Source organism: Jaculus jaculus, chromosome 8 (genome assembly GCF_020740685.1).
Source record: "Jaculus jaculus isolate mJacJac1 chromosome 8, mJacJac1.mat.Y.cur, whole genome shotgun sequence".
In the NCBI taxonomy this organism is placed as follows: domain Eukaryota; kingdom Metazoa; phylum Chordata; class Mammalia; order Rodentia; family Dipodidae; genus Jaculus; species Jaculus jaculus.
In genome coordinates this window covers 124,352,273-124,379,937 of record NC_059109.1, presented here as the reverse complement: position 1 = coordinate 124,379,937, position 27,665 = coordinate 124,352,273, and the positions used below count along the sequence as shown (strand labels likewise).

At 48.4% G+C, this 27,665-nt stretch overlaps 1 protein-coding gene and 1 long non-coding RNA gene across 2 annotated transcripts in view; one reads left to right on the top strand and one right to left on the bottom strand.

The window, feature by feature from the left end:
- LOC123462930 overlaps positions 1 to 8,797 on the top strand; it is a 64,400-nt gene extending 55,603 nt beyond the window's left edge. The window contains exon 3 of the long non-coding RNA XR_006638569.1: positions 8,698 to 8,797. This is a non-coding gene — a long non-coding RNA (uncharacterized LOC123462930). The remainder of the gene's footprint in view (positions 1 to 8,697) is intronic.
- Positions 505 to 27,665, bottom strand: R3hdml (R3H domain containing like). The gene is made up of 6 exons (XM_045157321.1): positions 27,628 to 27,665; positions 18,988 to 19,302; positions 12,280 to 12,398; positions 8,595 to 8,727; positions 5,510 to 5,625; positions 505 to 993 (listed from the first exon to the last, which is right to left on the bottom strand). Exons 2-6 carry the CDS (start codon positions 19,249 to 19,251, stop codon positions 861 to 863), a joined length of 765 nt encoding a protein of 254 aa, XP_045013256.1. The 5' UTR covers positions 19,252 to 19,302; positions 27,628 to 27,665; the 3' UTR covers positions 505 to 860.

Here is a 27,665-nt window from a genome sequence, read left to right as displayed (position 1 = left end):
GTGCCACCACACCTGGCTAACCTTGTTCCTTTTTGTTAATCAGGAACCCTGCCACAATTCAAAATAGCCAATCTAGTCATCCCACCTCATGCCTAATTTACATCCTGAATGGTTGAACTTCCATATTCTCTTGTACACTCAAAGTAACTAATCTAATCCACTGTAATTTGGTGCCTAATTTATTTCCCTAGGGGCATAAAGACTCCCAATCCAAGTCATCAGTGGGTCACCTACCTAGGGCCCCCCCCCCCACTTAGGAACCTCCTGCTTTCTTTCTCTCTTTATTGTTTCTTTCTTTCTTTTTTGAGATAGGGTCTCGCTGTAGCCCAGGTTAACCTGGAATTCAGTCTAGTCTCAGGCTGGCCTCGAACTCACAGAAATCCTCCTACCTCTGCTGAGATTAAGGCGTGTTCCACCAAAACCAACTTTTGCTTTCCTTTCTAAACATAAAGCCTCACCCTCTGCTCTGCCTACACCTATCAGTGGGCTTTTTTTTGTTTGTTTTTTGTTTTTTGTTTTTTTTGTCAGTAGACAATGGACTAGACAGAGCCCCTGGCTTGGGGAGTTCTAATGACCGCTGATTGTCCAGCACCCTAACCTGCCACAATATTATTATTCTCCCAAGAAATGAACTAACGCAAAGTTACAGGGCTTCTTCCTAGAGATCAGAGAGAAGAAAAAGAAGTAAGGAAGGGAAGGGCAACTTTCTTCTGATACATACTGGACATTAAAGGAAGGGAGCATAGGAAGGGAAAGTCCAGAAGGGTGGAGCGCCCCCCCATGCCCCACCTCCAGATCCTGGCTTTGCGGGAGGCCCGGCGAGCAGGAGGCCGCCAGAGCGTCCGAGGCACTGGTGTAGCTCAAGCCCACTGGAGCCTGTTGGACTTGAGCCCTGGGAAGCACATGTTGTTGCGGCAGGTGCCCTGGTAGCTGGGGGGGCAGGCAGAGCAGGGGCGGCCCATCTTGTAGGGTGCCTCGCCAATCCAGTTGCCCCTAGACGAGAGGGAAAAATCAAAGGAGGGAGGCCCAGGGAAACAGGCTTAGGAACAGAAGAGTGTGAGGTGAGCAACCTTCACACTGGGGTCTGGTAGCCATATCACATCTTTGCAGGGCCTCTTGCCACTGCGAATAAACCCCAGACGCCTGCGCCACTCTGCGCATCTGGCTTTATGTCGTTCCTGGGGAATCTGTCCCCGGTCAGCAGGCTTTGCAAGCAAGTGCCTTCAACTACTGAGCCATCTCCCCAGTCCAACAAAACCTTTTCTTTCTTTTTCTTTTTAAGTTTTTTTTTGTTTTGTTTTGTTCGTTTTTATTTATTTATTTGAGAGGGAGAGAGAGAAAGAGAGAGAGAATGGGCACGCCAGGGCTTCCAGCCACTGCAAATGAACTCCAGATGCGTGCTCCCCCTTGTGCATCTGGCTAACGTGGGTCCTGGGGAATCGAGCCTTGAACTGGGGTCCTTAGGCTTTGCAGGCAAGCGCTTAACCGCTAAGCCATCTCTCCAGCCCTTCTTTTGGTTTTTCGAGGTAGGGTCTCACTCTAGCTCAGGCTGACCTGGAATTCACTAGGTAGTCTCAGGTTGGCCTCGAACTCATGGTGATCCTCCTACCTCTGCCTCCCGAGTGCTGGGATTAAAGGCGTGCACCATCATGCCTGACTTTTTTTTTTTTTTTTTAAGGTGGCTTGGGGCTAGAAAGATGGCAAAGCCTAAGGATTCAGGTTCGATTTCCCAGTACCCATGTAAGCCAGATGCACAAGATGGTGCATATGTCTGGAGTTCATTTGCAGTGACTAGAGGCCCTGGCTTGTCCATTCTTTATCTGCTTTTCTCTCTCTCAAATAAATAAATAAAAATGCTATATGTACATAGTGACTACTTTCATCATACTCTGCTGAAAAACTTTTGGAGACTTCCCATTGCTTAGGCAGAAGTTGCAAACTTTTTCTTGAAGGGCCACATAGTTTATTTACAAAAAAGGCAGATTTGGCCATGGCTATTGCATTCCTGCCTTATAGAATCCTATCACCAGTTTTGAGTCTGACATTCCAGAGTAGCCTAGTTAGCAGGTAGTACCTGCCTATAATCCCAGTACTTGGGAAGCTAAGGCATGAGTCTGAGGCCAGCCTGGGCTACATAGTATGACCGTCTCTCAAGCAAAACAGTGTCTTAGCAGCGACACCAGCAGCTTCACACCCCCCGCTTTCCCACACCCCTCCCTCTGACCATGCTTATCTGTTTCATTCTCTCTTCCTCCTCTTAAAGCTTAAAGCCACTCCCTGCTCTTACTCTAGGCCTGCAATCCCAAATATCTTTACAAATCTCAAGGCTGATTCCCTGCACCTTCATTGAGGAGTCCTTATGGCCAGAAATGGAATCTCTCTCTCTCTCTCTTTCCTTTAAAAGTGACTTTGGTTGTATGTTTTGAGACAGGGTCTCATGTAGTTCAGGCTGGCCTCCAACTCACTTTGTAGCCAAGGATGACCTTGATCTTCCTGATTTCACTTTCCTGGGATTACAGGTGTGCATCACCATGCTGGATGAAAGCGATTGTTGAATGATTGTGAGCCAAGTTAGCCAAAGTGCTCAGAAAAGCCTCCCCCTCATTCTTTTTCCTTTCTCTCCTCTCTCTCCCTGTCTCCTTCATTCCCTTTCATCAAACACTTCCAGAACATACATGAACATCAGTAGTTGGGCCACATGCCATAAACCCACAGTTTTCAAAAGGAACTCTTACAAACCAGGCATGATGGGGCACATTTGTGATCTTAGTACTTAGGAGGAAGATAGACATGGGAACCAGGAGTTTAAGGTCATCCTTAGCTACACAGCAAGTTCAAGACCAGCCTCAGCTATAGGAAACCCTATTTCAAAAATAAACAAGGGGGAGGGAATAGATGCCTGATAATGAAAACCTATGACAGGGAAATCTTGACCCCTAGGGTTATAACACCTGCTGGTGTCTGGCTAAATGTATATATTATGCTCACCAAACTGCCCAGTAAACACTTCTCTTAATGTTCATACCCATATATTAATTCTACTCTCACTTTTGATTAGAGAAGCTTCTCTTTTCAGATGGTGGTGACCTCTAGGATGATCAAAGGCAACATAGTGCTGAGAAGAAGTGACAGAGGAGTGCTCAGCACTGCAATATCTCTATCACACCTTCCAAGGCTCAGGGTCTATTGCAGAAGAGGTGGTGGAAAGAATGTAAGAGCCAAAGGAAGGGCAGGACTCCTTACAACGTGCTCCCTACAGACACAAAAAGGCCTGGATATCCATGACCTCACAGTGCCTGGCACTACCTACACAAGACCATTATAACAGGAGGAAAATATGATGACATCAAAATAAAAGAGGGACTGATTGAGAGGGGACATGCTGGAGTGGAGTTGTGAATAGGAAAGTGGCGGGGGTGGGGAGGGAATTACCGTGGTTTATTGTCTATAATTATGGAAGTTGTCAATAAAAATAATTAAATTAAAAATTAAAGAGATGGGGAAGTGGCTAGGTGGTTAAAAACACTGACTGCACAAGCCTACAGGCTGGCATTTGGATCCCCAGAACCCACGTAATGCTAGAAGCAAGTGGTGTGTTGCACAAGTCTATAATCCTGGCATTCTACGGCAATGGGAGGCGCAGTCCAGAGAATCCTGAAATTTATGGGCCAGCTAGTCAGTGACAAAAAGGGAAAAATAGAGAGACCCTGTGTTAAACAAGGTGGAAGGCGATGACCTGAGGTTGTCCTCAGTGCTCCTGCCTGTACACACGCCCAGAGCACTCTGGGAAGGATAGGGAGAGGAGAGTGGTAGAAAGTCCTAGGGGACAGATTCAAAATAATTCTCCCTCTTCATCTGGGCATGGTAGTACATGCCTTTAATCTCAGAAGGCAGAGTTAGGAGGACCACCATGAGTTTCAGCCCACCTTGAGACTACATAGTGAATTCCAGGTCAGCCTGGGCTACAGCGAGACCCCACCTTGAAAAACCAATCAATAATTCTTTCTTTAACCACTTGGGGAAAAGTTCTGCTTTTTTTTTTTTTTAAGACAATGAAATGATTAAGCCAAGCAGGGTAGGGGATGCCTGGAATTCTAGCATTTGGGGTGCCGAGGCAGGAAGATTATCTCAAATCCAAGGCTATCTTTTCAATTCAACACTATAAGCCTGGGCCATATGGTGTGAGCCCTGTCTCAAATATAAGGTAGCCAGGCATGATGTCTGTTGTCTGACTTGGTAGGTTGAGGAAGATCTGTCACAAGGTTGAATCCAGCCTAGGCTATACAGTGACTTCCAGACCAGCCGGAGCTAAAGGGAAAAACAAGCTAGGTGTGATGCCATCCACCCTTGGAGGCTGAGGTAGGAAGATCACTGAGCTCACGGCCAGTCTGGGATGATTACAGGGTGAGAACCAGGTCAGCTTGGTCTAGAAACCTTACCTCAAACAATTTGTACTTGTTTTAGATTGAAAACCTATAATGCTCTCAACTTTTTAGACTGTGTGTTGGGTGGGAACTTTCCCTAGATCTGTGTTTCCAAGAGACTTCTGTAGGGCGGGAGAGATGGCTTAGCAGTTAGGGCATTTGCCTGCGAAGACAAAGGACCCAGGTTCGATTCCTTAGGACCCACGTAAGCCAGATGCACAAGGTGACACATGTGTCTGGAGTTCATCTGCAGTGGCTGAAGGCCCTGGCTCACCCATTCTCTCTTTCCCTTTCCCTCTTTCTATCTCTCTCTCAAATAAATAAAAGCCTAAGAGTCTTCTGTGAAGATGGAGCCTGACCAAGGTGACGGGAGGACTTGGGAGAGAGCTGAGCAGGGTCCTGCCTGGCTTTGCTGTGGCTCTACCTGGCTGTTGGGAGCAGATGCACTTAGCTTCTGTGTCTGAGTTGAGCACAAGGAGCTGGTTGTCTATGTCTGGTGTTGCCTGGCATAGTTGAGAAGGTCTAGCCCCACAGCAGGCTGGTGGGCAGGAAGACCCATCTAGGTCACATTTCCCACTGTAAACTTCCTCCGTGACATTGTCTTCTCGCCTATCTCCCACGTGATTCCAAAATGCAGGAAAGGACAGGAGGATCGTTGGGGGCTGGGGAAATGGTGCAGTGGTTACAAACCCTGCTAGCCTGGGTTCAAATCCCCAGTGCCCACATAAAGCCAGACCACAAAGTGGTACATACAAACACTTGATCTTAGCCGAAAAACCGAGAAGTGATTATGAATGAACAAACAAAAGGGATTATAGACTCAAAAATTGCCAAAATTGGTAGGGATCATTGAATGAGCGTGCATGTCTTGCTGGGCATGGTGGCGCATGCCTTTAGTCCCATCACTTGGGAAGCAGAGGTAGGAGGACCTCCAAGAGTTCAAGGCCACCCTGAGACTACATAGTGAATTCCAGGACAGCCTGAGCTAGCTAGAGTGAGACCCTACCTTGAAAAACCAAAGAAGAAAAAGAAAGTGCATGTCTTTCTTGAGTTCTCCTGCCCCAGAACCCTTGCTGTGTACTTACTTAGTGGCATAGTTGCAGACCAGGTACGTTGCCTGATGCCAGGTGGTGCCCCACACATTAATGATTGGGCAGGTATGGATGGCGCAGCCCAGCCGATTGGAGGATGCCCACACCATCTGTGGAAGTACAGAGATGGGCAAGCTGAGAAAGACTTGGAGGAGCCAGGGTCCCCAAGTGGTATGTCCCCCACCTGGTGGTATATTCTGAGAATTATGGGAATTATGGGGGAGGCAATCTGCCTGTTCCAAGGAAGTATGTTACAGAATGTTGCTCAAAAATATTATTTTGCAGGGCTGGAGAGATGGTTCAGTGGTTAAGGTGCTTGCCTGCAAAGCCTAAGGGCCCAGGTTCGATTCCCCATATAAGGTAGATGCACAATGTGACACATGCATCTGGAGTTTGCTAAAAAGAAAAAGGGGAAAATATATCATTTTGGGCCTGGAATGGTTGCATATGTCTTTAATCCCAGTACTCAGGAAGCAGAGGAAGGAGGATTGCTGTGAGTTCAAGCCCAGCCTGAGACTATATAGTGAATTCCAAGTCATCCTTGGCTAGAGTGAGACCCTACCTTGAAAAACCAAACCAAGACAAAACAAAATCACTTTGGGGGTTGGAGAGATGGCTCAGCAGTGAAAGGTGCTTGTTTACAAAGCCTATCAGTTCTGGTTCAATTTCTCAGCACCCATGTAAAGTCAGATGCACAAAATACAGCATGTGTCTGGAGTTCACTTGCAGTGGCAGGAGGCCCTGGTGTGTTCCTATACTCACTCTCTCTGTGTCTACCTCTATCTCTCTCTCAAATAAGCAAATAAGTATTTACAAATATAGGGCTGGAGAGATGGCTTAGCAATTAAGGTGCATGCCTGCAAAGCCCAAGGACCCTGGTTCGTTCAATTCTCCAGGTCACATGTAAGCCAGATGCATGTGGTGGCACATGACACATGCATCTGGAGTTCATTTTCAGTGGCTAGAGGCCCTGGCATGCCCATTATCATTCTCTCTCTCTCTCCCTTTATCTCAAATAAAAATAAGTCTTTCAATTAAAAAATTTACAAGCCTGGCGCAGTGGCACATGCCTTTAATCCCAACACTCAGGAGGCAGAGGTAGGCCAAGAGTTCAAGGCCACCCTGAGACTACATAGTGAATTCCAGGTCAGCCTGGACTAGAGTGAGACCCTACCCCCAAAAAAACAAACAAACAAAATTTACAAATATATTATTTTACTATAGCCAAAAATAAAGAATAAATTTCATATTGTTACATGGTATTCGAACACATTATAAACTTGCACATAACACCAAAGTTTGATGAGCAAGGGTTTGGGGAGGTAGCTCAGTGGTAGAGCACATACTTAGTGCTCACACTATATCACATTTTTGTTTTTTTGTGAGATAGGATCTCCCTCTAGCCCAGGCTGACCTGAAATTCATTATGTAGTCTCAGAGTGGCCTAGAACTCAAGGCGATCTTCCTACCTCTGCCTTGAATTAAAGGTATGAGCCACCAATCTTAGCTATTTTTAAAATATTTTATTTTTATTTATTTATTTGACAGAGAGAGAGAGAATGGGCATGTCAGGGCTTCCAGCCACTGTAGATGAAGTCCAGATGTATGCGCCCCTTGTGCATCTGGCTAATGTGGGTCCTGGGGAATCAAACCTAGGTCCTTTGGCTTTGCAGGCAAATGCCTTAACTGCTAAGCCATCCCTCCAGCCTCCCCCTTTTTTAAAGCAGGGTTTCATTCTGACCCAGGCTGACTTAGAACTTACTTTGTAGCCCAGGCTGGCCTCTGACTTATATCAATCCTCTAACCTCAGCCTCCTGTGTGCTGGAATTAAAGGTGTGTTTTTAGACGGCTTCACTATATCCTATGTAGCCCTGGTTGGTGTAGAACTTGCTGTGTAGCTCATGCTGGCCTTGAACTTGTGGTAAACCTTCTACCTCTTTCCTGAGTGCATGGCTTAGGAATCATGCGTTGGCAGTTGAGTCAGAGGCTCAATGACATCTGCTTGTGAGACTGTGACTAAGTCTCTTGTTTCCCTGTGCTTCAGTCCCTCATCAGGAAGATGGGGGTAATGGCTCATAGGAAGTCAGGAGAGGCATTTGGCTTAGGCCTTTGGCAACAGAAAATATCCAAGACTCTCAGAACAAAATAGGGCTGGGTGTGGTGGCACGTGCTTTATATTTATTTATTTACTTAAGAACAACAGACAGAGAGAGAAAGAGACAGAGACAGAATGGGTGCATCAGGGCCTCCAGCCACTGCAAACTCCAGATGCATGAGCCATCTTGTGCATCTGGCTTACATGGGTACTGGGGTATCAACCCTCGAACCAAGGTCTTTAGCCTTCACTGGCAAGTGCTTAACTGCTAAGCCATCTCTCTAGCCCTTAATTTCTATTTATGAGAGAGAGAAAGACAGACAGAGAGAGAGAGAGAGAGAGAGAGAGAGAGAGGCAGATAGAGAAAATGGGTGCACCAGGGCCTCCATCCTCTGCAAACAAACTCCAGACTCATATACCACCTTGTGAATAAATATAAACCTCGGCATCTGAGAGGCTGGGATGGGAAGATGGCTGCAAGCTGCAGTCAGCCTGGATTACACTGTGAGAGCCTGTCTCAAAGCCAACTGAGGAATTAACCTCAGTTCAGTGTCTGTACAACCTTTTGTGCGTGTGTGTGTGTGTGTGTGTGTGTGTGTTTCAAGATAGGGTCTCACTCTATCCCAGGCTGACCTGGAATTCACTATGGAGTCTCAGGGTGGCCTCGAACTCACAGTGATCCTCCTACCTCTGCCTCCGGAGTGCTGGGGTTAAAGGGGTGCGCCACCACGCCCGGCTCAGTGTCTACACAACTTTGCAGGGCCACGCACCGTACAAGAAATGAGACATCCCAGCACCGAGGAGGCTGAGGCAGGATGAGCACGGGTTATAGGCCAGCCTGGGTTACGTAGAGAGACCCTTTCCCCAAAACCAGAAACCAAAGAAAGCCCACAGGGCCTCTCCTTAATTCTCAGTCTTTCCGTGCGTTGTCCATCTCAGGCGTGAGGGTCCGTTCCGTACCGCGCTTGGCTGGCAGAGGGATACCTGGGTGTAGTGTGTACAGACGGAGCCGTTGCAGAGCCAAGGGCAGCGTGGGGCGCAGTTCTCCTGGGTGGGAAACGAGTAATACCGTCTCTCCTCATACCAGGTCTTCATGAGATCTCCCACGGAGCGGTATCTGGGGAGGCCGAGAACACAGAAGAAGCTGAAGGGGGAATGGGAAAGACACTGCCACCAAGTTGTTGGGTGAGTCATTGCACTTCTCCCCATCATTTTCCTCATCCATGAATGAGAATGACAGTCCCATTCACCTCTTAGGAAAAAAAAAAAAATACTTTGGGCGCTGGAGAAATGGCATAGCAGCATGGCACTTGCCAGCAAAACCAAAGGACCCAGATTCGATTCTCCAGTACCCGTGTAAGCCAGATTCACAAGGTGGTATATGAGTCTGGAGTTTGTTTGCAGAGGCTGGAGGCCCTGGTGCACCCATTTTCTCTATCTGCCTCAATCTCTCTCTCTTTCTCTCTCTCTCTGTCTTTCTTTCTCTCATAAATAGAAATTAAGGGCTAGAGAGATGGCTTAGCGGTTAAGCACTTGCCTGTGAAGGCTAAAGACCTCGGTTCGAGGGTTGATTCCCCAGTACCCATGTAAGCCAGATGCACAAGATGGCTCATGCATCTGGAGTTTGTTTGCAGTGGCTGGAGGACCTGATTCACCCATTCTCTCTCTCTGTCTCTTTCTCTCTCTGTCTGTTGCTCTTAAATAAATAAATAAATAAATATAAACCAAAAAAATTAAGGAGCAACAAAGAAAAGAAAAAAATACTTTTTTTTTTCAAGGTAGGGTTTCACTGTAGTCCAGTCTGACCTGGAACTCAAGGTGATCCTCCTACATCTGCCTCCTGGGTGCTGGAATTAAAGGAATGCACCACCACTAGAGAAAAGTTCCGAACAGCAGTTGAGGTGATCCATGTGGATAGCTTACCTGTACCTGGCACATAGAAAGTACTCATTAAAGCACATGGGGGCTGGAGAGATGGCTTAGCGGTTAAGGTGCTTGCCTGCAAAACCTAAGGACCCCAGTTCAATTCCCCAGGACCCATACAAAGCCAGGTGCACAAGGTGGCACATGTGTCTGGAGTTTGTTTATAGTGACTAGAGGCCCTGATGGACCCATTCTCTCTCTATCTGCTTTTTTTCCCTCTTAAATGAAATAAAAAAACAAACAAATAAATAAAATATAAGGCACATGTACTTGTCACTGTCATACAAAGGACCAAACCTGAGGTGGCCTTGGAGATGAGAGACAGAGAGACGTTCTGCAGGCTGAAGCATCTGGGTGGGGCGGGGCTGGGGGTGACTCGGGCCTGATCCAGCGAAGACATTTGGCAGAGTCACATAGCCCAAGCAGCAGGTGAGACAACCTCGGTGGGCTCTGGGGGGTCACGGTAGCGTCTCTGTACCTTGACCCGACTGTGGACCTCTGGAGAGACATCCATCGGGCAGGGTGGACTCGGGCATGAAGAGTTTATTGGCAGCAGATGTGGGCACAAGCATGGGGAAGGACTGCGCCACCAAGGACGGCTCTGCAGGATGCTGAGGGGCTGTTTACAGCTGGTTGACAACAGTTTCAGACCTATGCATGATGCCACCGAGCTCAGTTGGCAGGGGCGACCTCGATGCCATCTTCTACTGTGCTGGGTCATTGTCAGACTGGTAGGGAGGGGAAGGTCGTCGTTTTTTCCAATGTCCTTATAATTGGAAAAGTATGGCATGTGGGGCAGAGGATGTTCCTCAGTGGTGAGTGTGTGCCTGGGGTGTGTGAGGCCCAGCGACACAAAAATAAATATTAAAATTTAAAACTGACACATAGGACTGAGGAGATGGTTCAGCGGGGAAAGGTGCTTACTTACAAAGCCTGTCAGCTTGGGTTCAATTCCCCAGTACCACGTAAAGCCAGATGCACAAAGTGGCTCATGTGTCTGGAGCTCATTTGCAGAGGCAGGAGGCCCTGGCTCACCCAAAGTGTCTCTCTTTTCTCCCTCTCAAATAAATAAAAATATTTGGGGGCTGGAGAGATGGCTTAGCAGTTAAGCGCTTGCCTGTGAAGCCTAAGGACCCCGGTTCGAGGCTCGGTTCCCCAGGTCCCACGTTAGCCAGATGCACAAGGGGGCGCACGCGTCTGGAGTTCGTTTGCAAAGGCTGGAAGCCCTGGCGCGCCCATTCTCTCTCTCTCCCTCTATCTGTCTTTCTCTCTGTCTGTCGCCCTCAAATAAATAAATAAAATAAAAATTAAAAAAAATTAAAAAAAAAATTTCGGGTTTTCTTTTTGAGGTAAGGTCTTGCTCTAGCCCAGGATGACCTGGAATTCACTATGTAGTCTCTGGGTGGCCTTGAACTCATGGGATCCTCCAACCTCTATGTCCTGAGTGCTAGGATTAAAGACATACATCACCACACTTGGCAATAAAAATATTTTTTAACTTGGAGAAAAAGAAAAGAGGTCTGGAGAGATGCCTTAATGGTTAAGGCACTTGCCTGTGAGGCCTAAGGACCCGTGTTTGATCTCTCAAATGCAAAGTCACACATGTGCACTAGGTGGCGTAAGCATATGGAGTTTGATTGCAGTGGCTGAGGCCCTGACACAGCAACTCTTTCTCTTTCTTGCTCTTGATAGTTCTTTTAAAAGTTAAAAAAAAGGGCTGGAGAGATGGCTAGTGGTTAAGTGCTTGCCTGTGAAGCCTAAGGACCCTGGTTCGAGGCTTGATTCCCCAGGACCCACGTTAGCCAGATGCACAAGCGTCTGGAGTTCATTTGCAGTGGCTGGAGGCCCTGGTGAGCCCATTCTCTCTCTCTCTCTCTCTCTCTCTCTCTCTCTGCCTCTTTCTCTCTCTGTCACTCTCAAATAAATAAATATAAACAAAAAAAATTAAATTAAAAAAAGACATATGGCCATCTCATCATAAATGTTTTTTAAAAGTTACTGGTAGGCTGGAGTGATGGCTTAGCGGTTAAGCGCTTGCCTGTGAAGCCTAAGGACCCCGGTTCGAGGCTCGGTTCCCCAGGTCCCACGTTAGCCAGATGCACAAGGGGGCGCACGCGTCTGGAGTTCGTTTGCAGAGGCTGGAAGCCCTGGCATGCCCATTCTCTCTCTCTCTCCCTCTATCTGTCTTTCTCTCTGTGTCTGTCACTCTCAAATAAATAAATAAAAATTTTTTTAAAAAAAAAGTTACTGGCACTCAGGAGGCTGAGGTCAGAGGATTACTATGAGTCAGAGGCCAGCCTGAGCTAGAGTGACACCCTACCTCAGGAACGAAATTAAAGTTTACTGGCTTATGAAATCCAAGTGTCTGGAAAAAGTTGGACTAAGCCAACACCTTGATTATACGGACAGGGACACCATCAGGGATCCAGAGGTCCAGGGACGTTACTTCCCCAGGTTACACACATCAGAATTGTGACTCAGAACGTCAGGCTGGGAGGGTGGCTTCCTTGATGGCCTCTTGTATGTCAACTGTCCAACCTTTCTTCACTGTGGAGCGGCGTGGGTTGCTTGTCCACCACTCTGGCGCCTGTGTCTCCTAACTACAGTAGACTCCCATGCACCGGGAGCTGGTCTGCCTTGTTCCCCGGGATAGCTAGCCACCAGCACGCACAGTGCCTGCTCCAGGGCAAGTGCTCAGGGCACCTTTGTGAACGACTAGATGAAGAAAGAAGGGAGGCTCACTCACCGGCCAGAATAGATGGAGAGGTTCTGACCCATGGATTTCATCATCTGTAAAGGCCCGTGGTCCCAGATGCACTGGGTGGCCCAGGCCTTGGCATACCAGGCTAACTGCTCATCCCAGACCTGGTAAGAGGAAAGATATAAACCTCTCAGGGAGAATCACCACCTTGACCCCAGCAGTGTGCACAGATGCCCTGTGCTTGGTGCCACGCTCCTGTCGTCTCTCTGAAACTCTAATTCAGCCACCTACCCATCAGGCAGCTGGGGCTCAAACAAAACCTCTGACTTCAAGGTTAAGGGCAAGTGGTCCACAGCCAACCCTCTAGTTCCCAGTCCTCTTGTCTTTTCTTCCCCACTGGACCTCATGCTTAAGGCACTTGGCTCTCAATGGGGTACCAGAGCATTTCTCCAAAAGTTCTCAGAAGTCCCTAGATGTGACTGAGTCTGGGATAAGGGGTGATCACTGATTTCTCTTATTTATTTCTTTATTTTAAAAATAATTTTTGAGCCGGGCATGGTGGCTCACACCTTTAATCCCAGCACTCAGGAGGCAGAGGTAGGAGGATTGCTGTGAGTTTGAGGCCACCCTGAGACTACATAGTGAATTCCAGGTCAGCCTGGGCTAGAGTGAGACCCTACCTCAAAAAACCAAAACATAATAATAATAATACTAATTTTTAAATTTAATTACAAGCAGAGAGAGGTAGAAGAGAGCAGAGAGAATGGGCATGCCAGGGCCTCCAGCCACTGCAAATGAACTCCAGATGCAGGTACCACCTTGGGCATCTGGCTAACGTGGGTCCTGGGGAGTCGAGCTTTGAATTAAGATCCTTAGGCTTCACAGGCAAGCACTTAACTGCTAAGCCATCTCTCTGGCCCAATTTTTAATATTTTTTGGAGGTAGGGTCTTGCTCTAGCCCAGGCTGACCTGGACCATAGACAGGATATGATGGTACACACCTTTAATCCCAGCACTCAGGAAGCAGAGTTCGGAGGATCACTGTGAGTTTGAGACCAGCCTGGGACTACAGAATGAGTTTCAGTTCAGCCTAAACTAGAGTAAGACTCTACCTCAAAAACAAAAACAAAAACAAAAGCCAGTTAGTTAGGTTTCCCTCAAACAAACAAACAAACAAACAAACTTTGCATTCAAATCCCAGAACTCAAGAGGCAGAGGTAGGAGGATTGACAAGAGTTCAAGGCCACCCTGAGACTACATAGCTAAATCCAGGTCAGCCTGGGCTACAGTAAGACCCTACCTTGAAAAAGATTTAAAAACAAACAAACAAACACCTTTTTAATCAAAATTGAAAAAAAAAATTGTTTTGGCCTTTAATCCCAGCATTTAGGAGGCAGAGGTAGGAGAATCACCATGAGTTCCAGGTCATCCTGAGAGTACAGAGTGAATTCTAGGTCAACCTGTGTAAGAGTGAGACCCTACCTTGAAAAACAACAACAAAACTTATTTATTTATTTGAGAAAGACAAAGAGAGATGGAGATAAAGAGGCAGACAAAGAGAATGGGCACAGCAGGGCCTTCTGCATACGAATTTCAGACACATGTGCCACTTTGTGCATCTGGCTTTATGTGGATACCAGGGAATTGAACCCAGGCCATTAGGTTTTGCAAGCAAGTGCCTTTAACTACTGAGCCATCTCCTCAGCCTCCAAACGCTTCTTTTGAGATCATGCAAACATTCACACATTCAATATGTAAGTATCGAAAGGAAGCAAAGTGAAGCATCTTCCATCACTCTTGGACTGTCCTAAAGGCTTTCCCATAGGCAATCACTATGATTCTCTTGTTTGCTCTCTCTCTCTCTTTCAGAAATACTTTCTACCTGTACGTGCAGCTAGGCAAAGGTGCATGTGTTGTTTGACAAGCAGCAGCATGCATTCTGCTCTGCACCGAGCTCTTCACTTGACGAGACAGGCCATCTCACTCCACACCACTGCCTGTCCACGCCCTCCCCTATCCTTCACAGCTTTACACTTTTCCAGCATAGGAGCTCCTCACACTTGTGTGTTTGGAGAGTATGATGTATGTGGCGTGTGGTATATGTGCATGCATGAGAGTGTATGTGTGTGGGGGCGCCAGAGGAGAACTTGGGGTACCCTTATCTATCACTCAATTTTGTAATGGGGGAGAGAAGGTCTCTCCCTTAATTCCAAGCTGCCATTGGTTAGTAAGCTCTGGCAATTCTTGGTCTCTGCTCCTCACAGATTGGGGTTCTATGTGTGCATAGCCATGCCCAGCCTTTTACACAAATTCTGGGGAGTCAACAACTATACATTTTATAGATGGGGAAAAAATGTTACTTAAAAATACTAGTTCCAGCCAGGCGTGGTGGCACAAGCCTTTAATCCCATCACTCGGGAGGCAGAGGTAGGAGGATCGCCATGAGTTCGAGGCCACCCTGAGACTACATAGTGAATTCCAGGTCAGCCTGGGCTAGAGTGAGACCCCTACCTCAAAAAACTAAAAAAAAAAAAAAAAAAATTAATAATAAATAAATGCTAGGGCTGGACAGATATTTTAGCAGTTAAGGCACTTGCCTGTGAAGCCTGAAGATCAATATTCTACTCTCTAGATCCCAACATGAACCAGATGCACAAAGGTGAGGCAAGTGCAAGGCCTCACGTGTCCACTAGGTGGCACAAGCATGTGGCATTCAACTTCTGTGGCTAAGGCCCTGGTGTGCCAATTCTCTCTCTCTCTCTCAATCTTAAAAATAAATAAATAAATAAATACTAGTTCTAGCCTCATGCATGTAATTCCAGGACTTGGAAGACTGAGGTTGGAGAATCAATGTGAGTTCAAGGCCAGCTTGGGCTGCAGAGTGAGTTTCAGATCAGTCTGAACTAGAGTGAGACTCACCTTACCAAAATCCAAATGTAGTCCTAGCTGGCTGACATCTGCAATCCTAGCCTTCGTGAGGCTGAGGAATGGGGTAGCCTGAGCTACATGGTGAGACCCTGTCTCTAAACAAAATCCTAGTCCCACCAGGCACTACCTCAAAAAAAAAAAGCAAAAGCCTAGTTCCTAGGTTGGAGAGATGGCTTATCAGTTAAGGCATTTGCCTGTGAAGCCTAAGGATACAGGTTTGATTCCCCAAAACCAATGTAAGCCAGATGTACAAGGTGGTGCATGTGTCTGGAGTTTTGTTTGCAGTGGTTCTAGTGTGACCATTCGCTCCCTCTCTATATATATATATATTTTTTTTTTTTTTTTTTTTTTGGTTTTTCAAGATAGGGTCTCACTCTAGCCCAGGCTGACCTGGAATTAACTATGGAGTCTCAGGGTGGCCTCGAACTCACAGCAATCCTCCTACCTCTGCCTCCCGAGTGCTGGCATTAAAGGTGTGCACCACCAGGCCGGCTTTTTTAAGCTTTTTTTTTTTTTTTTTTTTTTTTGAGGTAGGATGTCCTGTAGCTCAGGCTGACCTGGAGTTAACTATGGAGTCTCAGGGTGGCCTCAAACTCATGGCGATCCTCCTACCTCTATCTCCCGAGTGCTGGAATTCAAGGCGTACACCTCCGCGCCCAGTGCTATTCCCTCTCTCTCTCTTTCTCTCTCTCTCTCTATCTGCCTCTTCCTCTTTCTCTCTCAAATAAGTAAATAAATGAAAACCTACTTCCCTTCCAACTCCCTGGGAGTCTCTGACATAGTATTTGTTCACTCAGCAAATACTGAACAATATTCCTTGGCCCTGAGGCCTTAGTCCAGCAAGGAAACTAGAGATCAAGGGAACATGAGTCCTCACAATCTCAGGGTGTGTGAGGATGCAGAATGGGACCCAGGCCGGTGCGGAGCTGTGAAAGAAAGAAGGGAGCTAGGCATGGTGGCACACTCCTTTAATCCCAGGACTCGGGGGGGCAGAGGTAGGAGGATCGCCATGAGTTCGAGGCCACCCTGAGACTCCATAGTGAATTCCAGGTCAGCCTGGGCTAGAGTGAAACCCTACCTTGAAAAACCAAAAAAAGAAAGAAGGGGTTTCAGGAGTGAGAGATTCTTAGTTATCTACCTGTTCTGGGCCTACAAGTCAGCTAGTGAAGAGGAAATTCCCCTGTCTCTGAATTCCCTTTCAGGGATAGCCAAGGAAAGGAACATGGTAAATACCACTTGTGACCTTCTCCAGGTCCCTGAATAGACAGCTAGCTTTCTATGCTCCATGCCACACGCCAAAATTAAACACCTGCTGGGGCCCGGTGCCACCCACACTGTTGGTGCTCAAAAAATGTGCCATTTGTTAAGAAAATGGAGGGCTCTCTGTGTGCCAGTCCTTGTGTTAATACATGAATGAGTCACACAGCGAATAAATACAGTTCCTTCAGACTTGCCGCTCCTGTCTCAGCCTCTTGCAACAATTGCTTCCTGATATGTATATGTACATAGATATATGTATTAATTTTTATTAGCATTTTCCATGATTATAAAAAAAATCCCATGGTAATTCCCTCCCCCCCCCACTTTCCCCTCTGAAATTCCATTCTCCATCATATTACTTCCCCATCTCAATCATTGTACTTACATATATACAATATCTATCAACCTATTAAGTACCCTCCTCCCTTCCTTTCTCTTCCTTTTTTTTTTTAAATATTTTTTTCCATTTTTATTTATTTATTTGAGAGTGACAGAGACAGAAAGAGGCTGATACAGAGAGAGAGAGAGAAAGAATGGGCGCCCCAGGGCTTCCAGCCACTGCAAACGAACTCCAGACGCGTGCGCCCCCTTGTGCATCTGGCTAACATGGGTCCTGGAGAATCGAGCCTTGAACCAGGGTCCTTAGGCTTCACAGGCAAGCGCTTAACCACCAAGCCATCTCTCCAGCCCTTTTTTTGTTTTTTTGAGGTAGGGTCTCACTCTAGTTGGGGCTGACTTGGAATTCATTGTGTAATATCATGGTGGTCTTGGACTCACGGCGATCCTCCATCCTCCTACCTCTGCCTCACAAGTGCTCTGATTAAAGGCCTGTGCCACCATGCCCAGCTACATACCTGTACCTTGATGGTGGCGTGCATTTTCTCTCATATTCCCTTAAATATAAGCTCCCTGTGGGAAGCGGCCTTGCTCTCTCAGCAGTACCCATAAGGCTTAGCGTGGCCCCGGGCTCCGAGCAAGAGCCAGTTCATAAATGAGCAGTTTAGCATTTCTGGTTATGGGATGGGAGGTGGAAGAAAAACTCTCTCTTTCCTTAGAGAAGTCTCGCTGTGCTAGCAGCCAATCTGTCTAGGCTTTGGGGACAACAGTCCTAGGGGTCCGCGATGGAGGAAGCTTGATAAGGAGCAAGCCTCCCTCCTCCATGCAGGGGTTCTGGTTCCTGGGGACTGAGGAGAGAGACACCCTAGCCTCTTCTACAGCTCCGGCCCTGGCTTTCCCCAGCCTTAGATACCCAGGATCCTGCCTGTCCCGTGCCCACGCCACTCCAAACCCTGCCTCCACAGTGGCTGGGAATGAATGGGTCTGGGCATGTCAGGCAAGCCCCTAAGCAAAGAGACAGTATGCAAGAAACCATCAGTCCCCTACCCCATGCTGGTCTCCAGTGTGAAGCCAAAATTCTTGGGCAGGGCCTTAGCAGTGAACAGACCCGGTCTGGGGAACCTTGAGCAAACCTGTTCTCTGACTCTCAATTGCTTCATTTGGAAAATGGAGATGAAATGCTGTCGTGAAGGGAGAGGGTTATATGCATGGAGTCTGGTGGGACACAAACGTGATCCAAACGGTCTCAGGTTCATCTGTGAAATGGGCACACTGGTGCCTGTTACTTGCATAGGTCTCAGACACTTAGTCACTGGCTAAAGAGGAGAGTTTGGCAGGTGCTGTAGCTATTTAAAGCCATCACTCCAGCTCTGGCAAGATGGTTCAGTGGTTAAAAGCACTTGCCTTGTAAGTGGCCAGGTTTCAATCTCCAAGCCACCCCTCACATACATCAGATGCAAAAAGTGGCTCAAGGGCTGGAAAGATGGCTTAGCGGCTAACGTGCTTGTCTGCAAAGCCAGAGGACCCAGACTTGATTCTCCAGGACCCACGTAAGCCAGATGCATAAGGTGGCACATGCGTCTGGAGTTTGTTTGTAGTGGCCAGAGGTCGTGGCATGCCCATTCTCTCTCTCAAAAATAAATAAAACTTTAAAAAGTGGCACAAGTGTCTGGTGTTCATTTGCAGTGACAAGAGGCTGTGAAGTGTGCGTACACACACATATTTAAAAAAAAAAATTAAGCCAGTCAGGGCTGGAGAGGTGGCTTAGAAGTTAAGGTGCTTGCCTGCAAAGTCTAAAGACCCATGTTTGACTCTCCAGATCCCATGTAAGTCAGATGCACAAGGTGATGCAAGTGTGCAAGGCTGCACACATGTGCACAAGGTGGAGCATGCATCTGGAGTTCGATTGCAGTGGCTGGAGGCTCTGGTGTGCCAATTCTCTCTCTCACTCATAAACAAATAATTTAAAAAAAATCCAGTCAGCGCACACCTTTAATCCCAGCACTCGGGAGGGAGAGGTAGGAGGATCACCATGAGTTGGAGGCCACCCTGAGACTACAGAGTGAATTCCAGGTCAGCCTGGACTAGAGTGAGACCCTACATGGAAAAACCCAAAATAAATAAATAAATGAAAATAAAAATAAAAATTTAAAAAGCCAGTCACTCTAGGCTGTGGTGAGCAGTGTAGAGTTTGCTAGAAGCAGACACTCAGTAGGTTCAGAGACTCACCATGTACTCCATGTTAGCAGCAGGTGGATATACCGTGGCCCGGGCGTGGTTGTGATACTCCAGTAAGGTGTTCATATCCTGGGCAGAGATGCTGCGCTTCCGGCGGTACCGGGGCACCCCCAGGTCATTCGGGGGCCACACAGCTGTGTCTTTGGTCTGGATCGCGGCCAGTGTGGCATTGGGTATCGTCAAGGCCCCCGCGGTGTGGCCTGTCCAGAGAAGAAAGCCTACCAGGCTCACGACCAGGCTGGGTAGCGGAGGCATAGCTGCCCGGGGTTGTCAGGCGCGTCAACCTGGTAGAGTCGGAGCTGATGCCTGGAAAGGGCGGGCATGAGAACACCAAACCCTGAGAACTCGCCTCAGGCCCTGCCAGCCCAAAGGGTGCTCCCTTGGGACTTGGCAGACACCCTTTGACTCAGCTCTGGTCAAATGCTCAGAGCTCCTTCCTCTCTCCCCTCCCCTCCACTCCCCAGTGGACTCAGAAGACTGGGTGATGAGAACACACATCCAGACAGTGGTTAACTCAGATGGAACCTTGGGGTGGGAAGGTGCCACCACTTCAAAGCCAGGGCCCTGTCCCATCCGCCCAGGAAACAAACAGCAAACCCCTCCAGCCAGACACTCTCTTCACTGGTCCCACGAGGCTGGGTTCAGGTGATGCCTGCAGAGCCTGACTGGCCTTTCCCAAGGCACGCAACACCCTTCAGGTCCCTGGACGCTGCCACTTTCAGGAGGACAGTGTGGGTGAGGGGATAGGCCAAATACAGATGGAAGAGGGTGACAGGGGCAGGGAAAGGATGTGTGAGAATAGAGAAAATGACAATGAGAGCATAGGAAAGAGACACAGAAAAGGATTGAAAGAAATGGGAGGAAGGGAGATGATGATGCGGCAAAGAGCGAGGCGCAAAGGACGAGAGGACGGAGGAGAGGAGCGAAGACGCCAGCTAGCAAGCGCAGAGTGCGCGTACTCAGGACAGCCAGCCCCAGCGAGCGGCGGGAGGTGACCAAGGAGGCAAGGGACCTCTGCAGAGACCCTGGCCATTCGGCGACTTTAACGCTCCCCCGAGGACTGATGGTTTCTGACGTCCTGGCCCGCGGCCCCCTCCCCTTCCAGGCACACTTTGTCAGAGGCCCCGCCCGCTGCTCCTGTGGGCTTTCCCTCGGGCCTTCCTGCTGCTGCAGCAGCTCCAGCTGCCACCTGGAGTGTGCAAAGTTGTGGCCGAGCTGCCAGGAGGGCAGGGATGTGGCAAATGGGCAGGAGTCCCAGGAGGGCATACTCACGCCTCCAGGGAAGTCCCAAGCCAGGAGGAAGCCTCTCTCTCTCTCTCTCTCTTTCTCCTGCAGCCAGGAGAGAGGTTTTGTGACGTCTCCCTACAAAGCCCTCCGGTGGGAAGGTATGATGTAATGAGGACCTACTGTGTGCCAGGTCCCAGACTAGGGGCATTACACACCCAAGTTCAGCCAACACTCAGAGGCAGGTGCTATCGTCCATCCCCTGTACCGTTTTATCGAGGAATATGTGGAGAGAGAGAGAAAGGCAGAAAGTCCAAGGTCAACAAGCGCCAGGATTCGAGTCTGAGTCTGCCCCCGAGCCCTGTTGGTATGCGAAAAGGACGCTGTGTTCTGTAACCGAACCGAATGCACGAGAGGGGCGACCTCAGGAACATTCTCCATCTGATGCCACTGGAACCACGTGGTGTGATTCACTACGGGGATCAGACCCCTTCATTCCACCCACTGGTGTGTACACGTTGCATGGTTCACATGCTCGCATGCATGCACGGGGTGCACATGAGGAGGCCAGAGGTCAATATTAGGTCTCTTCCTCTATCACTTTGCCGCTTTATTATTATTATTTTTAGGTTTTTCGAGGTAGGGTCTCGCTGTAACTCAGACTGACCTGGAATTCACTATGTGGTCTCAAGCTGGCCTCAAACTCACAGTGAGCCTCCTACTTCTGCCTCCTGAGTGTTGGGCTTAAAGGCATGTGCTACCACACCCGTTTTTTTGTGGGCCACCTTATTTTTAAAATTTAACTTATTTTACTTTTTTAATTTTAGAGACAGAGACAGAGAGACAGCGCATTGGTGCACCAGGGCCTCAGCCACTGAAATTGAACTCCAGATGCCTGCGCCACCTAGTGGGCATGTGCAACCTTGCGCTTGCCTCACCTTTGTGTGTCTGGCTTACGTGGAATCTGGAAAGTCGAACATGGGTCCTTAGGCTTTGCAGACAAGGGTCAAGGGTTGTTACTGCTAAGCCATCTCTCCAGCCCTGCCATCTTATTTTTATGAGACAGAATCTCTTACTTGAATCTGGAACTCATTGATTCACCTAGACAAGCTGGCCAACAAGTCCTAAAGATCCTTCTGTCCCTGCCTCCTCAGCACAGGGGTTGAAGCTACACGCCACCACGTTAAGCACCGTATGTGGTTGTTGGGGATCTGAACTCAGTTCCTCATGTTTTCGTGGCACGCGTTTTATCCACTGAGCCATCTCCCCAGCCCTGGTTGCTCCTTTGTGCTCGTGAGAGAAACAATCGCACTTGCCTCACTGCAGCACCGTGAGGATTAACGAGTCAGCACTGGTGGAGTTGCAAGAGAAGCCGCATTGGCCTGTGCTCTGTGAGTGTGTTCATGTGTGCCCGGCTTGCGTTTCATTTACCAAGGTAGGGTCTCACTGTAGCCCAGGCTGACCTGGAATTCACTCTGTAGCCTCAGGCTGGCCCCAGGAGAGTGAGCCTTTTTAACGGCTGAGCCATCTCCCAGACCTTTAATCTTCTTTTAACAGTTGAGAACATAGCTTCAAAGAGAAAGTCTACTGCCTAAAGTCACATAGCAAATACATCTGAGCACCAAGATTTGATCTGAAGCCAGGTGTTCCCAGCACAGCCAGTGGCCAGAAAGCTGGTGACCAGTTCTGGCCCAGCAAGAGGGGCTGGAGAGGCTCATCAAATCCAACTGCTTGGCAAATAAACATGCATAGAAGCATGTCTGGGCCCCAGGCTCTGTCCCTTGCTCTCTCTGTGCCCCATGACAGGACCACCTCTTCCATGGACCACCCAGAGGCAGGCAGAGGGCAAGGGCCAGGGTGTGAAGCCTGGAGTTCTCGATGACCTCTCTGAACTCGTTTCTTTGGCTATAAAATGGGAGCCAGAAACAGGCGCTTCCAAGCGGAGCCGAGCGGTCCAGGCCTGCAATGGCCGCTACAATGATGAGGTCAAGGCCAGAACGGGCTACAGAGTGAGTTGGAGGCCAGGCTGAACCGTTTAGCAAGAACTTGCCTCAAAGTAGAAAGGAAGAGGCAAGCTGGGGAGGTATCTCTGCGATAGAGGGCTTGCCTAGAATGTGCAAGGTCCTGGGTTCAATCCCCAGTCTGGAAAGAAAAGAAAGGGAAGGGAAAGGAAGAGAAAAGAAAAGCAGTGCTTCCTTATTCAAGTGATATGAGAAATTCAGGGAGGACAGCAAGGGCTTAGCAGGTGAGGCGGTTTGTACCATGTTCACCGTGAACCTTCGCAGCCAGAAACCGAGTGATGCCAACAACAAATGCTCAGATGGGCACAACTAGCTTAGGGTGAGGTGAAGATGGGCTGCTTTGCGGGTACAGATGCCAAGGAGCAGGAGAGAGCTCCTTCTGGGATCCTGTGCACATTTACTGAAACTTTAACTTGGTTAATAACTGCAACTACTTAGGGCATGACCTTTTTTTCTTTTTTAAATTTTGAAAAATATGCTGTGAGAGATGGGTGTGATGACTGAGGTTGGAGCTACAGAGTGAGTTCCAGGTCAGCTTGGGCTGGAGTGAAACGCTGCCTCAAAAGAAAAGAAAAGAGGAGAAAAGAAAAAGAAAATATGTTGTGATAATTTGATACATAAAATGTAATTATCCTCAGATGAAGATAATTAGCATTTCCATCTTCATATCGAGAGCCTTCCAACTCCTCTCTTGTAGTTTTTTAACTCCCTTCCCTTATTTCCTTCTTCCTTCCTTTTTTCTTTTTCCCTCCCTTCCTTTTGTCCTCTAGTGCAAGAACCTAGGGCTTCCTACATGCTAGGCAAATGCTCTATCAAAGGGCCATTCCCAGCCACCCTCTGCTTCCTTATAAGATGTCTGTAGGAGTTTTGTCACGATCTGGGTAGTCATCATATGGACAAACACATGTAATTCATCTAGTTGTACAAAAGATTGGGCACTTAAATTAAGTTATGCATCGGGTGTGGTGGTGGAAACCTTTAATCCCAGCAGAGGTAGAAGGAGCTCCATGAGTTCAAGGGCACCCTGAGACTACATAGTGAATTCCAGGTCAGCCTGAGCTACAGTGAGACCCTACCTGGAAAAAGAAAAAAAAATTAAGTTATGACTACATAACAATTTTTTTAGTATTTTATTTATTTATTTGAGCGGGGGCGGGGGAAGGCAGAGAGAAAAAAGAGAGAATGGGCACACCAGGGCCTCCAACCACTGCAAACAATTCCAGAAGCATGAGCTCCCTTGTGCATCTGGCTTACATGGGTCCTGGGGAATTGAACTGGGGTCCTTAGGCTTTGCAGGAAAATGCCTTAACCACTAAGCCACTTCCTCAGCCCTGTTTGTTTGTTTTTCCAAGGTAGGGTCTTGAGCCCAGTCTGACCTGGAATTCACTATATAGTCTCAGGGTGGCCTTGAACTCACCACGATTCTCCTACCTCTGCCTCCTGAGTGCTGGGATTCAAGGCATGCGCTGCCACGCCCGGCCTACATAACAATTTTAGGCTTATATGTAGCCAAATAAATGATAAAGGTTTCTCTCAATAAGTATAAAATTAAAACCCTTCTAAGGACAAGCACAGATGCTGGTCGATGCACCTCATTCTCGTCCTCTTAATGCACACTTCCAACCATGAACGCGTTTCCCGATAGACTGCCCAAACCCCAACACAGCGCACGCTCGGCCCGGGACCCCAACAAACTAGAAGTCAGCATCCAGCTCTGCTGCTCTGGGCCCGGGAACCACACCAGCAGAGACGCAAACGAGCCGACCCAAGGCAGGCACTAGAACGACTCCAGGGCCGGATTCCCGAGTCAGACAGACATAGTGTCACTCCTGACCTGGTTGCTTCCAGACAAGACATGACATGAATTTGGGAGCCTCAGTTTCCTCATCTTTCTCATGGGCTGGGTGAGATCTCCTCTCATGAAATGAAGTAAATGGAATAGTACGTGCAAATAAGCTCTGTGGGAAGGAGCTTGCCTTAGCTTGTTTCTGTTTCCTCAGGGGGTACAGAGACTCATGTCACACCACGATCAGTGTGGCAGTTTGAATGTGCCACCCCATAATGTCAGATGATTGGTTTTTTTTTTTTTTTTTTTTTTAGTTTTTCGAGATAGGGTCTCACTCTGGCTGACCTGGAATTCACTATGTAGTCTCAGGGTGGCTTTGAACTCAGCGATCCTCCTACCTCTGCCTCCCCAGTGCTGGGATTAAAGGTGTGCATCACCACGCCTGGCTTAGATGTTTTTGATTAACTGTCCTTACCTACACAAGACCATCATAACAGGATGAAAAGATCATGACATCAAAATAAAAGAGAGATTGATTGAGAGGAGGAGGGGATATGATGGAGAATAGAGTTTCAAAGGGGCAAGTGGGGGGAGGCAATTATGGAAATTGTCAATAAAAAATAGAATTAAATTAAGAGAAAGATTCAGTGTCGTATCACTGGGGGCAGATCTTGAGTCCAGCCCCAAGGTGTGCACTGAGCCAGCCTGAGCTCTGCTGCCCTCTTGCACTCTCTGCTGTGGGTGTGTGGTGAAGCGAGCCAGCTTCCTCGGCCACGACAAGGCTTCCGCTGGAATCTGCAAGCCTGGAATAAACTCTTTGCTCCTATAAGCTGCTTCTTGTTGTGCATTTGTCCCAACAATAAGAAGGTAAGGAGAAGGTTAAATAAGTAAATTTGTGTTTTCTTTCTCCTTCCTTCCTTCCTTCCTTCCTTCCTTCCTTCCTTCCTTCCTTCCTTCCTTCCTTCCTCTCTTTCTTTCTTTTTCAAGGCAGGGTCTCATTTTAGACCTGGCTGACCTGGAACTCACTTTGTAGCCTGAGGCTGGCCTCAAACTCACAGCAATCCTCTTACCTCTGCCTCCCTAGTGCTGGGATTAAAGGCATGCACCACCACCACATCTGTCTTAAATTTGTGCTTTTAATTCACTCTGGAGTCATCTATAGATTTAATATACTCCCAGTCAAAATCTCAGCCAAGTTTCTGGGTTTTTTTTTTCCCCCTTTATTGTTAGGTACCCCAGGCTGACCTCCAACTCATGTCAATCTTCTTGCCTCAGCCTCCTCCCAGGTACTGGGATTACAGGGCTACACCACATCCATCCAAAAACAGTTTTTGTTGTTGTTGGTGGTGCTAAAGGTGGACCCTAGGGCTTCATGCATGGTAGGCAAGTGCTCGACCACAGAGCTGCATCCACAGTCTGGTCCCTAACCAGGCTCCAGTAGGAAGCTGGACAGCTGACTATAAACTTCTTATGGGCAACTGATCACCCAAGAAATTTCAAGACCCTTCCTTAGTCTTGAAGCTAGGTGATGACTTAGTAGAAAACAGAAAAGGATTATTGGCAAAGAGGTGATGTTCACTCTCTGCTCCTGCCATCGTTTCCCCTTGCCATCATGGAGCTTCTCCTCGAGTCTGTAAGCCAAAATAAATCCTTTCTCCCACAAAAAAAGAAAGAAAGAAAAGAAAAGAATAGCTGGGCGTCATAGCACGCACACCTTTAATCCCAGCACTTGGGAGGTAGAGGTAGGAGGATCACCATGAGTTCGAGGCTACCCTGAGACTATGCAGTGAATTCCAGGTCAGCCTGGGCTAGAGTGAGACCTTATTGACCTACCTCGAAAAACCAAAAGAAAAAAGAAAAAGAAAAACAAAACAGAAAAGGAGCTGATGTTAGTTGAGAAGACAGGGCAGGGAGAATCTTGTGGGTACCAGAGGCTGGAAGGAGCTGGGCTCATTTGAAGAGCTGGTACGGGCTCGGTTAGGGTGGCCAAGAATATCCAGAAAGCTAAGCATGGATGAGGAGACAGTGGGAGGTTAGCAGAGCACCTTCTCTTTTTTTAAGCTGGGTGTCTGTGATGTGTGTGTGTGTTTAATCTGTGTGTGCATGCTGCTTGTGTGCATGTGTGAGGGGGCAATTGTGCTATGGTACATATGTGGAGATCAGAAGACACCCTCAGGCAGCAGTCCTTGCTGCCCACCTTCTTCTGAGGCAAGGTCTCTGGTTGCCCATCACTGCCTATGCCAGGCTGGCTGGCGCACCTCCCATGTCTCTGTGAAAAGGCTGGGATTACAGACACCGGCTCCTGGCGCCGGCTCTCACACGGGTTCTGGGTGTTCAAACGCAGACTGTCGTGGTTGCACAGCAAGCGCCGTTGCCCATTGAGCCATCGCCCCCCCAGCTCTTGGGTGTTTTGCCTTGGGAATTCCACTAGGTCCCTCACTGAGGATGGGAGATGGGTGGGAGGAAGGAGTGGAGGCTTAGCCCTGCGGGGAAAGGCGTCTGCCATCCTATGCAGCTGCCAAGGACCTGATTTCCCATGAACCCCCAAGCTCTGAAAACAGAAGGTGGGGGGTGCCTCGAGCTGTACCGCTCACAGGCAGACGACACTGAGGCGCTAGGCAGGTGTTTGCAGAGGCTGGAGGGAGAGTCACTCGCCTTCTTGAATATCACGCCTTCCAAACACGGAGAGGGAGCTGAACACCAGGGCTGGGTGTACCAGCGCCCAAAGGTGGGCTGGCGTCAGCACAGGACGAGGCCGTCAGAAAACTGATTCCTGAGCCCCAGGGACTGCCTGGTGCTCCCCAAGTGCCCTGACCTGGCAGTCTGGGGTCAAGGCCATGCCCTCAGGCCTGCTGCCCGATGACTAGGGAATTCTCCCCCTTGCCAGGGCGGACAGCTGCACACCCAGGTGTGGCCACGGAATTTGCTGTGTCGCAGGCCAGCGTAGCTGAAGCGGAAAAGCCCAGCGTCAGCGCCCCCAGCCTGACCACCCGGCAGCCCTCCTGACCAACCGCACATTCCTGCGCTAGCCGTGGCCCTAAAAGAATTCAACAGGGTGGGGCAAGGAGGGACAGGGGGACCCCTGTGCTCCTCTGCTAAATGCCCATCTGTTTAGTGGGGCACTTATCTCAGCAAGACCTGTAAGCACCCCCAAAAGACCATTTTCATTCGGAGTTGACTTTATTATGGCCCCTAAAGTACGCCTGACACCCAGCAAAATAAGTTTCCACCAATAGCTGATCGGCTATGATCCTGTCTTCTCCAGCAAGGAAACAGATGAAATGACTAGTCAGAGGTCAGGCACCCAGATAGACTTGAACTACAGATGTTTGTAACTAATGCCATACACGATGTTCAAATATTGTCAACGACGACTTGGTGAACTTTGCAAAGTGCTGTGGCCATGAGACATTATCCCAAAGCATCTAACGTCAGACTGGCCCCCTCCAGACCCAGGAGGCGGGTAAGTCCTTTGTCTAGTAGGGTACACAGGCTTTACTGTGAATCCTAGTTCTGCTAGGCTGCAAGCTGTATGGCTGTTTCTTAGCTTCTCTGTGTCTCAGTGTTGGCATGTATAGAAGAGAATATAACAGTATCTACCTGTTGTGGGCTTCGGGATTCACAATCGATGACCAAGA